This window comes from Schistocerca cancellata, chromosome 6 (assembly GCF_023864275.1).
Source record: "Schistocerca cancellata isolate TAMUIC-IGC-003103 chromosome 6, iqSchCanc2.1, whole genome shotgun sequence".
NCBI lineage: Eukaryota > Metazoa > Arthropoda > Insecta > Orthoptera > Acrididae > Schistocerca > Schistocerca cancellata.
The window spans coordinates 577609520-577623747 of NC_064631.1; the positions used below are offsets into that span (position 1 = coordinate 577609520).

Sequence of the window (14228 nt, forward strand, 5' to 3'; positions counted from 1 at the left end):
ACGTTTTTTGTAATCAGACCAGTCTTCCGCCGTCTCGTCAAGGAGGAAAAGGAGGTATAGCCAACGACGAGAAACGCCCCGCATTTGACGCCGCGACGAAATTGCGAATCGCCGCTGTTAGAAGCGTTTGCTGTTCAAGGAGATTTTGCAAGAGTTGCTCGAAAGTAGCCATGGAACCCTGTGAGTCAACGGTGAAAAGGAAAATTCCACCTCGTCGCCAATTGTTAGAACTTCAAGTTTAACACATATATTTCGGAACGACACAACAACACATACAAGTCACAGAGTAAGTTGACATGTGTACTCGTTAGCATTCAAATAAGCACTGAGTCCCAGTCTAGCGGCCGCTGCTCGGCTGGCCGCTTAGGTGGCGCAGCTGCTGCATGGCTGGCAGACAGCTCCGCACGTAGAGGACGCGCGTAATTGCGCGGCGGCACTTTGAATGATCGGTGAGTCACAACAGCTTCTCAGCTGTTGTCTGTGTCTTTACAAGCGTGTTTTGTCACCAGCATTGTCATTCTTCTGGGCATTGAAGCACAATCTGTCCCTTATCTCCTGTATGATCTGTTCATGTGCATTGTGGTGCATAATTTTTTGTTATATTCCATTCAGAGTTGTGCTTGCCACCATCTGAGCAGTCACACAATCCATTTTCACTTATTTTACTTTTAAATAATATTAAGATGAACTGCAACTTCAGTGTGTGCGTGTGGGAAAACTGTTGTCTCCCTGTATTTGAAAGATAATAACTGTTTCATTCACCAATCCCCACTCCATTACCTCCTGGACCTCTTCTCGTCACTGTTTGTGCTACCTCACTGTACACCAATAGCCCTCATGCCCATGGCCTTGCCACAGCTAAATACTACCTCTCCAGAAGTCCTTCCAACTCCAAACACACTATCTCATTCCTCATACACATCACTGGTCAAGACACTCTGGCCTCATTCCTCCATAACCTCAACACCTTCTCTCCCATCTGCTTCACCTGGTCATACTCAAGATAATATGCCACTCTCCTGGACATTAACCTACACCTCTGATGGCACCATCCACAACCCTGTCCACATTAAACCCACTAACTACCAACAGTACCAGCATTTTGACAGCTGTCACACTTTTCACACCAAAAAACAACTCCAACACAGCTCATCCACCTGTGGATGGCATGTCTGTAGTGACTGGAATTCCCTTGCCCAGTATGTTAACAGTCTCTCAAACATCTTCACGGCAGGCACTAACCCCCAAATGCAGGCCACAGACCATTTCCTATGCCATTACTTCACCCCCCCCCCCCCCCCCCCCAAGAATCAGCTGCAAAGAAGAGCCACCCTCATCACCTAGCATCAGCCCAGACTGCTGGAGCAACTGAACCATATTCTTCACAAGTCTATCATGCCACAGAAATGATGGACATCCTACCTAAGATCCTTCCCACCCTAACCAAAGTAGCATTCCATCGCCCACCCAAACTGCACACCATCCTGGTGCATCCCTATGCCACTCACACTACCCACCCCTTGCCACATGGGTCATGTCCATGTGGAAGACCCAAGAGTAAGATATACCTGATTCATCCACCCAGCACATCCTACACCAGTCCTGTCACAGGCTTATCATATCCCATCAGAGGCAGAGCCACCTGTGAAAGCATCCATACTGTATACTAGTTGTCACTGCACATCATGTTATGTGGACATTAGCACCAGCTAGTCATCTGCCAGAGTGAATGGCCACCACCAAACTGTAGCCAAGACCGAAGTTGACCACCCAGTCACATAACATGCTGCTGAGCGTAACATGCTAAAGTTCAAGCATTGCTTCACAACGTGTGCCATATGGGTTCTTCCCTCCAGTACCAATATTTCTGAACTACTTACATGGGGGTTGTCATTGCAACACATCCTTTGCTCCCATAGTCTGCCTCTCTTCATTCCCCGCTAATCCCTGACCCTGCACCCTCTACCCAACTGTCTCCCCTTCCTAATACACTGCTCCACATCACCTTCATCATGCTCCAAGTCTCATTGTCTCTGGTCCTGTGTGCTGCATGGCTATCCTGTGCACCTGCCACTCCTCCCTCCCACATTCCTAGTCTGCACACCTGCTGCATCCTGCTGAGCTGCTAGCTGTCTGGCCCAAACTCCTCCCCCCGCCCCTCTTCCTGCCTCTCCCCTCCTCCTCTAACCACCCCATCTGACGCAGCCCCCAAATCAATCAGAACTGTATATACAGCCAGCACAATATAGAGGTACAGGTGTGTGTGTGTGTGTGTGTGTGTGTGTGTGTGTGTGTGTGTGTGTGTGTGTGTGTGCGCGCGCTATGTTATGTAGATAGTGTGAATGAGGTTTGGCTAAGTTGAAAACTGTTTTCATGGCGCGCGCTATGTTATGTAGATAGTGTGAATGAGGTTTGGCTAAGTTGAAAACTGTTTTCATGGAACCTGTCATCTTTGAGGTTTTTTTTTTTTCTCCATAACTCATACTATCCCCTCAAACAGTGTAAGTTGTTTCTCTGTTTTCTTTGTGATGTAGAAATATTGGACATAAACTAGAAAAGAACAAGTTCAAGATTTAATGTCACCATCTTGATTCCCACAAATGAAAACTGTAACAGTGTGTCCATTTAAGAAGACTGTAGAAGTTTCTTCTATCCTTACCACAAATAATCTTACCATAAGATTAAGTTTAACTATGGATCCTAACTTCCACAACAAATTCTAACTTGGCTTCTCAGCTGTTGTCTGTGTCTTTACAACACTCTTGTATGACTACCACAACTCTCAATCAATATTTTGTACATAACTTTACATTGTAAGTTATAAATCCAGTTAAAAACAATGCTGAGAAATCACTCAGTCCTTATAAATTTGTTACATTTTACTTTTTGTTGGTGTTACAGGATGATGAGGAGAGGCAGCAACAGTTACGAGAAAGAGCACGAAAGCTTATTGCTGAAGCAAGAATGGGTGTTGTTCCTACTTCACCAAGTGAGTTTAACAACAAAGGTAAACAAGAATTTTTGTTCTATTTTGAATACATCTCTATGTACTTGAAAATGTACAACTGAAACTTGACAGATTGCATTTTTAATTTTTTTTTTGCAGTCACAGGTGCTAGTGACAATAGTCCTTCTAGGGAGAATGAAAAGTCTGATGACCAGAATAATGTTTTGTCACGGACTTTGGAGAGAATGAAAGAATCATCTCCAGTGCAATCACCAGAGCATAAAGTAAGTCAGGCAGTAGATCTAAAGCCTGTCAGTTTGTCATTCTTCCCATTTTCTTTGTAAATAGATCCCACTAAATTTGTGTGAGATAGTTTGTATAATGTTAACCAATAGATCAATATTTCTATGAAAGTCAGAAAGCTGTCTCCTAAGTGACATAAAATGGCCATAATTTGAAATTAACATCCCATTAAAGTTGATTTTTTAGGAAATTTAATGTAGTTAAAATTTCTACTGAAAGCTTTTTTTTCTGGAGGCCATAGTTTTTTTAGTTAATCAAGAAAAACATACAAAAGTGATCTTCAAACCCAACTCCACCCACACCCTCGTCCCTCACCAGTCAGGATTTCTAGTATGTTGTTCGTGGCACTTCCTCCTACCATTGTGCAAAAATTTGTGACTACACAAACTATTCCCAGTATTTAAACTGTTTTGGTCTCTATTGGTTGGGCCATTACACTACCGGCATAGTCGGCTATTTTGTTAATGTGGCCATGAAGGTAATGAAAGAAAAGAGAGACATTTGGAAATGTTACACTAAAAATAATTGGACTGACAATTCAGTCCAAATGTACTGAGGAAGGTAGTGCAGTGGTCAGTGGTTAGCAGATTGGAATGGTTCCTTTGAGAGGGCATAGTCAATTTCCTTGCCCAATTGGCAGTTGTGCTCAGTCTCTAATGACCTCAATGTTGACAGGACATGAAAGTCAGCCTACCTTCCTTCCTTCCTTCGACTCAAACTTAACCTTTATAAGCACAGTAGTTTTGTAGTCAGAAGGCTGCACAAGTACAATGATGTAATTGTTTATTTTATATTGTTAAAATTCACAAAATTGTTAAATAAAATTTATACAAATGTTAGTTTTACAATTTGCAAATACTAGACTCAGCCAGTGGCATACAAAGGACAAACTGCATTAAATTTTCTACAAAGAGGTCGTGTTCATTTCTTCTGTGTGACTAATATACTGCGCGTAGTAAACAAGATAATATGAAAATCTCGCACATGGCTTTTGAAGGCCAGATATAACATTTCAGGTTGCATAAAACAGCATTGGTAGGGGCAGCTGAATCACCATGTATGTACATACATACATACATTTCAATATTTTTGTGAGGTTTATGCTTGGGTGCCACTTTCTAACTTTCCACTCCTTTACAGAATTCCTTCCTTCATCTTAATCTTCACTTTTAGCTACTATGTTGCTGATAGCATATATCAAATTAGTTCAGCGGTTCATGAAATAATAGTTCAGTATTACCCATTGATAACTGTTTTGTGTCATTTGACTACATGAGAAACATTTGTACCAACTATGAGTCTGTACATATTCCTTTTTGTGTTACTTACACACTTTGTTTCTAGTAGAGTCTCTCTTCTCTGTGACTGCATTCAGTGAAATAGACATTTTTGGCTGTGTAAATTATCTTGTGGTTGGGACACAAATGCAGCTACTTGATCCAACATTTGGTATTTTTTCAGTTAGCCACCTGAGAAGATTTCATGAAGTGACAGAGCACATTGTTCTGCCATTGCAGCATCAGTCTTTACAGAAAAATTCAGCTTGGACCAACTTTTTGCATGTTCTGTACTCCATGTATTCAATGTTTATAGCCAGCCAGTCAGTTTTCAAACACATACCACTCTTCTCCTTGTGGAAAAATTCAGCTCTCCGAATTCTCTCTGCTGCTGTATCTAGAACCCGTTAACTTTCACACTCCTTCGTGGGCACATTGTGTTAGTCTTGAGTTACATTATTTTTAGTCTTTCTACAACACTTCAACAACTAAGCTACTTCCTCACAGGACCCGATGCTTAGTGTGAGCCTTCAGGTGGAAGATTGTGAGGGGCAGGACCTGTGCAATTCTGTCTCTGAGACAGTAATAGACAGTGCAAAATTAAGAGTATGACTGATATGGAGGTTCCCTATGTGATGAGTCTGTACTAATGTTCATTACAGTGCTGTCATATATTCCCAAGTATGTGGTCGTATTAGCTCCCTCAATGTCCAACCGTTCTGGATGGTTGGCATTTGATCTGTGGAGGTGAGAAGGGTTGAGTCCAGGATGGCGTTTAGGTAGGTTGGATTTATCTAGAGAGAATTTTGAGGCAAAAGCACGTTGGTAGAGTAAGGAAAAGGTGGTATTTATGGATGTGGTTCCAGTAATGGTGGCAGTTAGCAGGAACAGATGACCCGAGATGTCACAATGAGTGCCATTGATTATTATCAGACCCTGCCTTTGCAGTTCTGATCATTCCATGTTGCTTAACTGACCCTGGTCATAGCATATGCAGATGACCGCTGCTGGGTCTGCCATTGAAAAGAGCCTTGTGGGCCTACCCTTTGCAAGTGCTGGTCAGTTGCAGCCAGCAGTACATCCCCTATCTTGACATACAAATTTCTCAACTAATATTATCTATTAAATATGATTTGAAAATAACATTATTAACTGTCTTTGCTGAGTTCAGCACATTCATGTGCACATTATTGAGCTTGAAATCATTGGTGCTAAATTTCTTTTTAGCATTAACAACATTACACATTCCTCATAAATAGAAGTCTCACCTAAAATTTCCTTTAACATTTTATTTACACACATATTTTAACTACAGAAAAATGTTTCCCCTATGCTTGCTTATAAACCTCCTTCATAAATATAATACTTTCTATGATTTGAATATCACTATTTCTTAATGTGCACAAATATAATCATAACACACACACACACACACACACACACACACACAGTAACTAATATGAGAAAGCACAGATAAATTTTGCATACATATTGTGCCATAGAGGAAGAGAAAATCCTCAGTTAGCTCACTAGACCACACCATGTCCCTAGAGCATATGGATAAGCTGGAGTAATCATAGGGCTAATTTGTTTTTGCTGGGCCTTGTCTTTCTTCTCCCCCATTTCACTCACTCCCCTTTGGAGGAAGCCACCTGTAGCCGAGGCAGGGTTTTCAGGCCACCTTTAAATGGTCCTATGTGCACCACAGTAGTACATACCAAGTTGGGAGTTGTAACTTAACGTTGACCAGAGAGGTCATTTTGGTTACCAAGTAAGGCCCTTGGTACTGTGTAATGAATTTCTTTGTTTTTCCCATTGGAACAAAGGGTTTTACCAACAATACTCATTACACATTGTCGAACTTGGTACTTGGGCAGTTTGGCCATCTCTTTTTGTATCTCCTCCTGCAAGCCCAGCTCTTTTGTATTTGCTGTTTGAACCTACTACCAAATACCCCTCAACCTCTTGGTAAATAATGTACAGCTGATACGTCTTGCCCAGGAAGTGGTTCAGACAATTCTAAAGGGGACTAAAAATAACCTTGTACGGTGATACTCCTGTACTTCGGTGTACCTTTGAGTTATAGAAATACAGTAGAGAGCATCCCTGTTACTACGGCAACTGTTCACATAAAATGGAGTGAAATGATGGTATGGCATTGACGGCCGCCTGGGGAAGTTCTGTCATCAAGTTACAAGTCTTTTCAATTGACGCCACATTGGGCGATTTGTGTGACAATGATGATGATAACACAACATCCCTTTCCCCAGCAGAGGAAATCTCTGACCTAGCCAGGAATTGAACCTGGGCCCGCTGCATGGCAGTCATATGCACTGACCACCCAGCTAAGGTGGCGTACACTGTTCACGTAACAACTCAACATTTTTCCTGTGCTTCTTTACTTTCATTCTGTTCTCCTATTAGATCTTGAAAAAAACGTACGAGATGTGATCATAAAGTAACAAGAATTTTTAATTTTGAGGGCTTTATACATCAGATTTTCAAACTTTATCTTCTTGGTACAACTGGTCCTGATGTATTATTACATTTTCAGCTGTTTAGAATATTTAGTTCTTTGTTGACAGTCGAAAAGGTTGTACGTTTTTGGGTGCTCAGTGAATTTTTTCTTTCAAAGAAGATGGATCAAAGAATTTTCATTAAATTTTGCTTGAAAAATGGAATAAAATACACCATCGCAATCTAAATGGTGACTGCCTTTTGGTGGCTCTACTATGAATAAGGCAAGATTTGGAGTGGTATAAACCTTTCAAAGAGGGTTGAGAAGATGTTTAAGGTGATGACTGCCCTTGGACGCCCTAGCACATCAGTTACTGACGACAGTGTGAAAAAAATAGAGAAAATGGTTCGGGGAAAATGCTGAATCACCATCAAAGGGGTTGCTGATGATTTCACCACATCCTTTGGCACATTTCAAGCAATTTTTTCAGGTGTTTTGGGCATGAAACGTGTAGTAGCAAAATTTGTTCCAAAATTGTTGGATATTTAACAAAACTGATGTAATGTAGACATTGCTCAGAAATTGCTGAATAAAGTCTACAATAATCCAGAACTTCTAAATGAGGTCTGTTATAACAGATGACAGAACATGGGTATGTAGGTATGACAGTGAAACAAAGGCCCATTCATCCCATTGGAAACTTCCTGAAGAGACAAAAAATTCAACAATTTTGATCACAGGTGAAGGTTCTTTTCACCTTTTCTCTCAATTACAGTGGAATAGTGAATCATGAGTTCCTGCATTATGGCTGTATGGTCAATAAGGAATACTACCTGGAAGTTGTACGCTGTTTGTATGATCCTGAAACAGCCTGAAGAAAATGACAAGAGTTGTGGCAGAACTACTTTTTTAAATTGCGCAATGCTTGATCATGATTTTTTGGCAATAAACAAAGCAATTATGTTACCTCAGCCACCGTATTTGCTGTACGTGACCCCCTGCAATGTTTCTGTTCCTGAGGCTAAAAAGTAACCATGAAAAGTAGTCATTTTACCACCATTGACGGGATAAAAGCAGAATTGCTGGAGGAGCTGAATGCCATAACGAAAAATGAATTCCTGAAGTGCAACCAAGATTGGAAAAAAGCTCTTACTTTGAAGGGGACAAAGTTGATGTTGATGAATAAATAAAGATTTTTAAGAGAAGTAAAAATTCCCTGTTCCATTTTCATCACACCTCATAATTGTTTTATTAACTCTGGCATGGAATAGGTGCCCAGATAAATTGTCAGTTTCCAGTGATTGAAAATGGTTCACCATTGCATCAGCTGCTTCTCTGTCTACTGGCTTGACACAACAGTCATAGCCAAATAACACGAAAAGTGATCAGTTGTAAATAAACTGGAAGCAGTCTTGATCACATAAATTTTTTAATGTGGAGACCGGTTTCGATCTTATTATAAGATCATCTTCAGAACAGACTGTGGCAGTACACCACCAGCCACAAGCAAGAGGGTTGCCATGTGCTGCCGCCTCCAGCAGACAGTTATAATAAGATCGGAGTTGGTCACCACATAAAAAAAATTATGCGATCAAGACTGCTTCCAGTTTATTTATAATAATTATAGATTGCTGTTTCCTATAATAAGAACTATGTTCTGTAAAATGATCAGTTGTTGTTAGTATACATTAATTCCCTGTCAGTGTCTGTGCAAATGGTCTGAGGATATCCATACCAATCATTTGGAAACATCTGTTGACCTCCGGTAGTCACTGTAATACAATTTGCTGAAGGTTGATCTCAGCCCTTTATGCAGTGGGTATGCAGTTTTCACATATTGCTTCAGGTCCTACTTGTGCATTCTCTATCAATAATTTTCCACAAAATGATGCCAGTAGGTAGACAACATCCATATGCTGCTAAGATAATTGTGAGCCTGCCTCAACACTTCAACAACACTTGCTGGCTCGTCAGCGCAGAACTGGCCTTGCATTGCAGTCTGCTGACAGTCTGTCAGTGGTCTAAGCCGTATGCCAGTTGTCTGCAGAAATATATTAACACCTGTGCCATGTGACTTAATCTATGAGCGTTGCCATGTTATTACCCAGGGCAGTGTACTACTTCAAAATCAGACTCAGTTAGCCAGAAAGACCTTCGGGATATGACTTTCATGACAGGCTCGAGTTGCTCTTGGGCTCTGGCCCATGACCATAGACATTATATCTTCTGAACCATGTGTTTTACAGTGACATAATTTTGCTGGTACATTTGCTAGTATATGTGGATTCTGTTTGCAAAATTTAATGTGAATAAATGTATTAGATTGATGCACAAGTTTGCAGTGTTTTTGTTGTGCATGTTTGTATTCCAGTTGCTATTGGTTTATTTATCAATTGTCATTTTTTATTTGTACTTCAGTGTTGCTATTTGAGTTAGCATATTGTTGTTTTGCCACTCAGAGATAGTGCAAGGAGCTGTGGATGGTAGAAAAGTGGAGAAATAGGAACATCTCTGAGGTATTCTTCTGTTTGAGTTTAGTAGAGGGATTACAACTCCCAGAAATATTTGTGCCATGTGTGAGGTTGATGCCACTGCACAGAGCACTGCAAGAAAATGGTTTTCTCGTTTTAAGGAGGACTGATTTGACAGTAGTGTGTCTCCATGTTCGGGAAGACTGCCGGGGTTTGATGAAGATCATTTAAACACATTAACCCTCAATGATCAACATCAGTGAGCTCAATAACTGGCAGATGTGTTGAACTGTGATCATTCTACCACCATGCAACATTTGCATGGGGGACGGTTCAAAAATCAGGAGTTTGGAACTGCATGTTCTAAGCCAGTCAAAAGAAAAAGAAAAAAAATCTGCAGCTCTGCTTGCTGGTCTTCAGTTGGCACATGAACCACATCAATCATTCTTATCCTGTATCATTACTTGTGATGAGAAATGACATCTTCATTCTAACATAAGAAAAAGAAAGGAATGGTTGTGCTCAAATAAAACAGCAACTCCCCTTACAAAGACATGCGCACATCCAAAAAAAGTTAATGTTATTTCATTTGGTGGAACAATGATGGTGTGGTGTACTGTTGAATTGATTTTCCAAGGTGTAAACATCACTGCTGGCATTTACTCTTAACAACTGGGAATCTTGCAGATGCAATCTAAGAACAACCATCAGGAAGACTGTGTGAAGTGATACTACTCTACAATAATGCCCACCCACATTCTGCTGGACTGACAAAAAGCAGTTACAGGATTTGGGTTGGGAAGTCATCTGACCTTGTGCCCTTGGATTTTCACCTTTTTCCATTCTGTATTGAACAGCCTCCAAGGAACTTCCTTCCCAGATGAAAGTGCGCTTCGACCATGGCTCAGCAATTTGCCTCAAAACCACGTGATTTCTATCATTGCAGAATCGGAAAGTTACTCCAGCACTGGCAGACTGTTGTAAATAGGACAGGAGACTATATTATTGATGACTAAATTCTATGTTATGTGTATCTGTTGTGTTCATTTAACTTCAGAAAATGCTATGGACTTATGAACCAACCCAACAGTAGTAAAGACATAATACATTAAAACATTATGCCTTGAGACTTGAACTCAATCTCAGAAGTGTTAGACTAGTTGGATCCTCAAGGCTCATCATCCATTTGATGCTACATAATCTGTTATGACTTCAAAGATAGCAATAAAAATATGTGATACCATAAATCGCCTTTAGGACCTCTTCTTTCGTAGTTCTGCCTTATTGAGCTGCCCTGACGCATAGGCTGGTTGTCAGATTTTCTGCCCATCCATTTACTGACTGGTGGCTAGGAGGCCCCCAATTTGACACCCAGGCCATCTGTGCTGTGGCTGGACACACTGGTAGGTGGTATGGTAATGATGGAGCAGTATTGGCTTCGTGGTTGAAGCTGAGGCCATACTGGACGTTGACATGATGACTTGCTAATTCGACCAGATGACCTGCCTGACCTAGCAGCCAGTATTTAAATGTACCATAGTGGGTGTGTTGTGATGTGGCTGACACGAATGTTGTGTACACTGCATGTCAGTATGCCCCTCATTTCGGTAACTCAGTCACGAACCAGCAGGTGGGTGGTGTCGCCTATGTGGGTGTCGTGGTGCAATATTGGGTGAACGTATTGCCCCAAGCAGCTGCCTGCAGCAGTGAGCCTTCTTGCATTAGATTCCTGCCATAACATTATAAAGATGCGAGTAATATTTCGTGAAGAGAGAACCTATATTTTCAGATGTTAGTCTGTGATTCCTGTGCCTAACATTTTGTGTCCAGCTGTATGTGATATCTTGCAGGATTTTCAAATTAGTTGACAAAACTTTATAAAAGCTTCATATTTTTCAAAACAGTTTTTTCTGGATTTACATAAGTACCAACCTTTGTTGCACTACTGTAAGCAGTGCTTTGGAGTGGAATATAAGTTTTCTTATCATTTAACTCTCAGTAGCCATTATCACCAGACTTGATAATGAGTACTACAAGAGTACAAAGAAGTGTAGTGAATGTCGGATTTAATTAAAAGAACTGATACAAGCTTTAGTGAAATCCAGGAATCTCAACTGGAAGTAGGGAAACAGCAACACTGTCATCAAAAATTTTGTCTGTCACTATGGTTTCACATACCCCCATTCTTATGTAATTAATTGGAGGTACATATTTGTTTAATTTCTTTTAATATTGTGTGCTTGAATTTCGAATGCAACACTAGAACTTCTAACCCATCAGTCACATCAATTAGCCTTTGTGTGATGGTTGCCATCTTCTTCTTTCTGTTGATAGATCTGTTCCTTGCTTATTTAAATCTCTTACCTCTTTAGCTACAAGACTAAGACTAGCAATTGGTTTCTTAAAATTTGTTACCTGTTCCTCTGAATGAATTTTTCCTTTGGCTGCTGGCCTACGTGCTTCTCATGACTGCTGTGTAGCAATAGATATCTTCTTTTCTGATTCTGTTTTTCTTCTAGCTTATTTTAGAGTTCCTTGCATTTTGTGCTGTGCCCCAAATTTCCTTAACTTGTGATGCTTTCCTTGTCTTCTTCAGATATGCTAGAGCAATTCATCAGCCAAATCTTGAGTGATGTCATTTAAATTGTCACTTCAGTGTTCGTTCCTCATCACCATCTCATTAGTAGCAGCCCAGAATTATTAGATTGTGCTTTCACAAAGTTATGGGACTGGCAACAACAGACAGAAATGGCATACATTAAGTGTATTACAGAACAATAAGTATTACCTTTTTTACACACAAACCTACACAAGCACCAGAAATAACGCACAGTATTATGTACCCTTTATCCTATGCTGGAACCCATAAATCATCTTCTATTGTAGCAGTGACAGAATTGCATCTTTTTTCTAAGTGTATGAATGTTACCTTTTTTAATATACTGGTTGACATACCTTGACACTGCATCCATAAATGACTGTTGGCATTAAAGATTTGCTTCTATTTCAGTTTATACCCAAGATTCTTTACACCATTCTCCTTAGTTACTTTTTGCAGAATATATTTTTGCGTACTGTCATTTGTGGTTATATTTTGCTGCACACCCTGCTAAATTGTTCACCTATGCTTTAACAAGTATTAGTAGAAATTTAAGGACAAAATTTTCTTCAAGAGTTACAGTTTTCTGTTGATATAGTATTGACAACTTTTCTCTCTGACTGTAATGGACTATGAAGCACCATTTATAACCAGCAGTGTCTTTAGTGTAAAAGTTATTGTCCTTTACAATTGTGCCACTTCAAATTTTTTTAACACATTTTCTTTAGTTCAGAAACATTCATTTGAATTACACAGTTTTTACCAACCACATAAATGAATTAATTTTGTCTATAGGATGAGCAGAATGGTAACATCACGCCATGGAGTCCAACGAAAAGTCCGACTAGTCCTACAAAGGTTTTGGAGACCTCTGATAATAGTCATGTTGCACAAAATATTATGGATGAAGCAAACACTAATAAACCAGCAATATCACCACTTCATTCATTCTCTGCTCTTATGGATAGAATTTCACCAGAAAAGTCTCCAGACGCTCATCAAAGAGGGGTCTGTACTTCCAAATTAAGTGGAGATAAATGGTTTTTGTTCCATATTCATACTGTTCTATACTCATTTATGATTTTTGTTTCTAGTGTGGAAAGGATGTAAATAACTACATACAGAATGAACTGGAAGCATTAGAACGAGAGCAGAAACAAATAGATAAACAGGCTGCATTGCTTGAAAAAGATCTACGGAAGGTAATGGAAGCAGGTAAGGTTTCTTGAGACCTTTTGCAGCAATTATACACAGAAATAGTTTCAAAAAAACTGAAGGAAAAACCTATGCAGGTGGTAGAAACAAAATTTGAAAATTTGTGGAATTTGTTTTTTAAACCTACTTATTCATTTCATTTTGTTCAACAGGTTTTTCTTTCTTTTTTAAAAAAAAGAGAACTTAGAATCACAAAAAATTTTATGTAAGCAGTTATAACACAGAATTTAAATTTGAGTTTTATTCAAGCCCATGAAGTGCCCAATTTCATATTCATTAATAAATGTAAATTTAATCAACAAAAAATTAATAACATGGGAGTTCTGTGTAGTCATTGCATGCTAAGAAGTGATACTTTCAACATGATTAAAGCTTGTGATGTTAAAGGGTGTTTAACATATGGTGCGAACATTGTCTCCACCATTGCAGGGCAACCGATATACCATAAGCAAGCTCCGAGCACCACTTCTGGCCTGTCACTCAGTGTTTAGCAGGTGTAACTAGACAAATTAGGAGCACTTTTGAAAAGCAAAAGATCTGGACAACAATCCAAGAAAATTTTGGTTCTATGTAAAATATCTAAGTGGGTCAAAGGCCTCTATCCATTTATTCGTCAAGCAATCTGTTGTGGCAATAGAAGACAGCAAAAGGAAAGCCAAAGTTTTAAATTTCACATATAAGAAATCATTCGTGCAAGAGTTTGACTGTTGCACAGACTCCTGTGTGGAGGACATAGTGATAGGCATCCCTGGTGTAGGGGAAACACTTGAAAGAGTTAAAGATAAACAAGTCACCAGGTCCAGATAGAAATCGAGTTAAGGTTTAAAAAATACTCTTCATCACCGGCCTATTGGTTAGTTTGCATTACAAATTTCTCGTCCAGCACAAAGTCCGAAGTTACTGGAAAAAAGAGCAGGTGACTCCTGTTTAAAAGAAGCATAAAGAACAAACCCATGAA

At 39.7% G+C, this 14228-nt stretch overlaps 1 protein-coding gene across 1 annotated transcript in view; it reads left to right on the forward strand.

Moving 5' to 3' along the window:
* Window positions 1-14228, forward strand: part of LOC126190757 (EH domain-binding protein 1) — a 205896-nt gene that overhangs the window by 152204 nt on the left and 39464 nt on the right. The window contains 4 exon segments of the mRNA XM_049931272.1: window positions 2902-2989; window positions 3107-3231; window positions 12851-13063; window positions 13150-13270. Coding sequence (XP_049787229.1) covers window positions 2902-2989; window positions 3107-3231; window positions 12851-13063; window positions 13150-13270 — 547 coding nt within the window.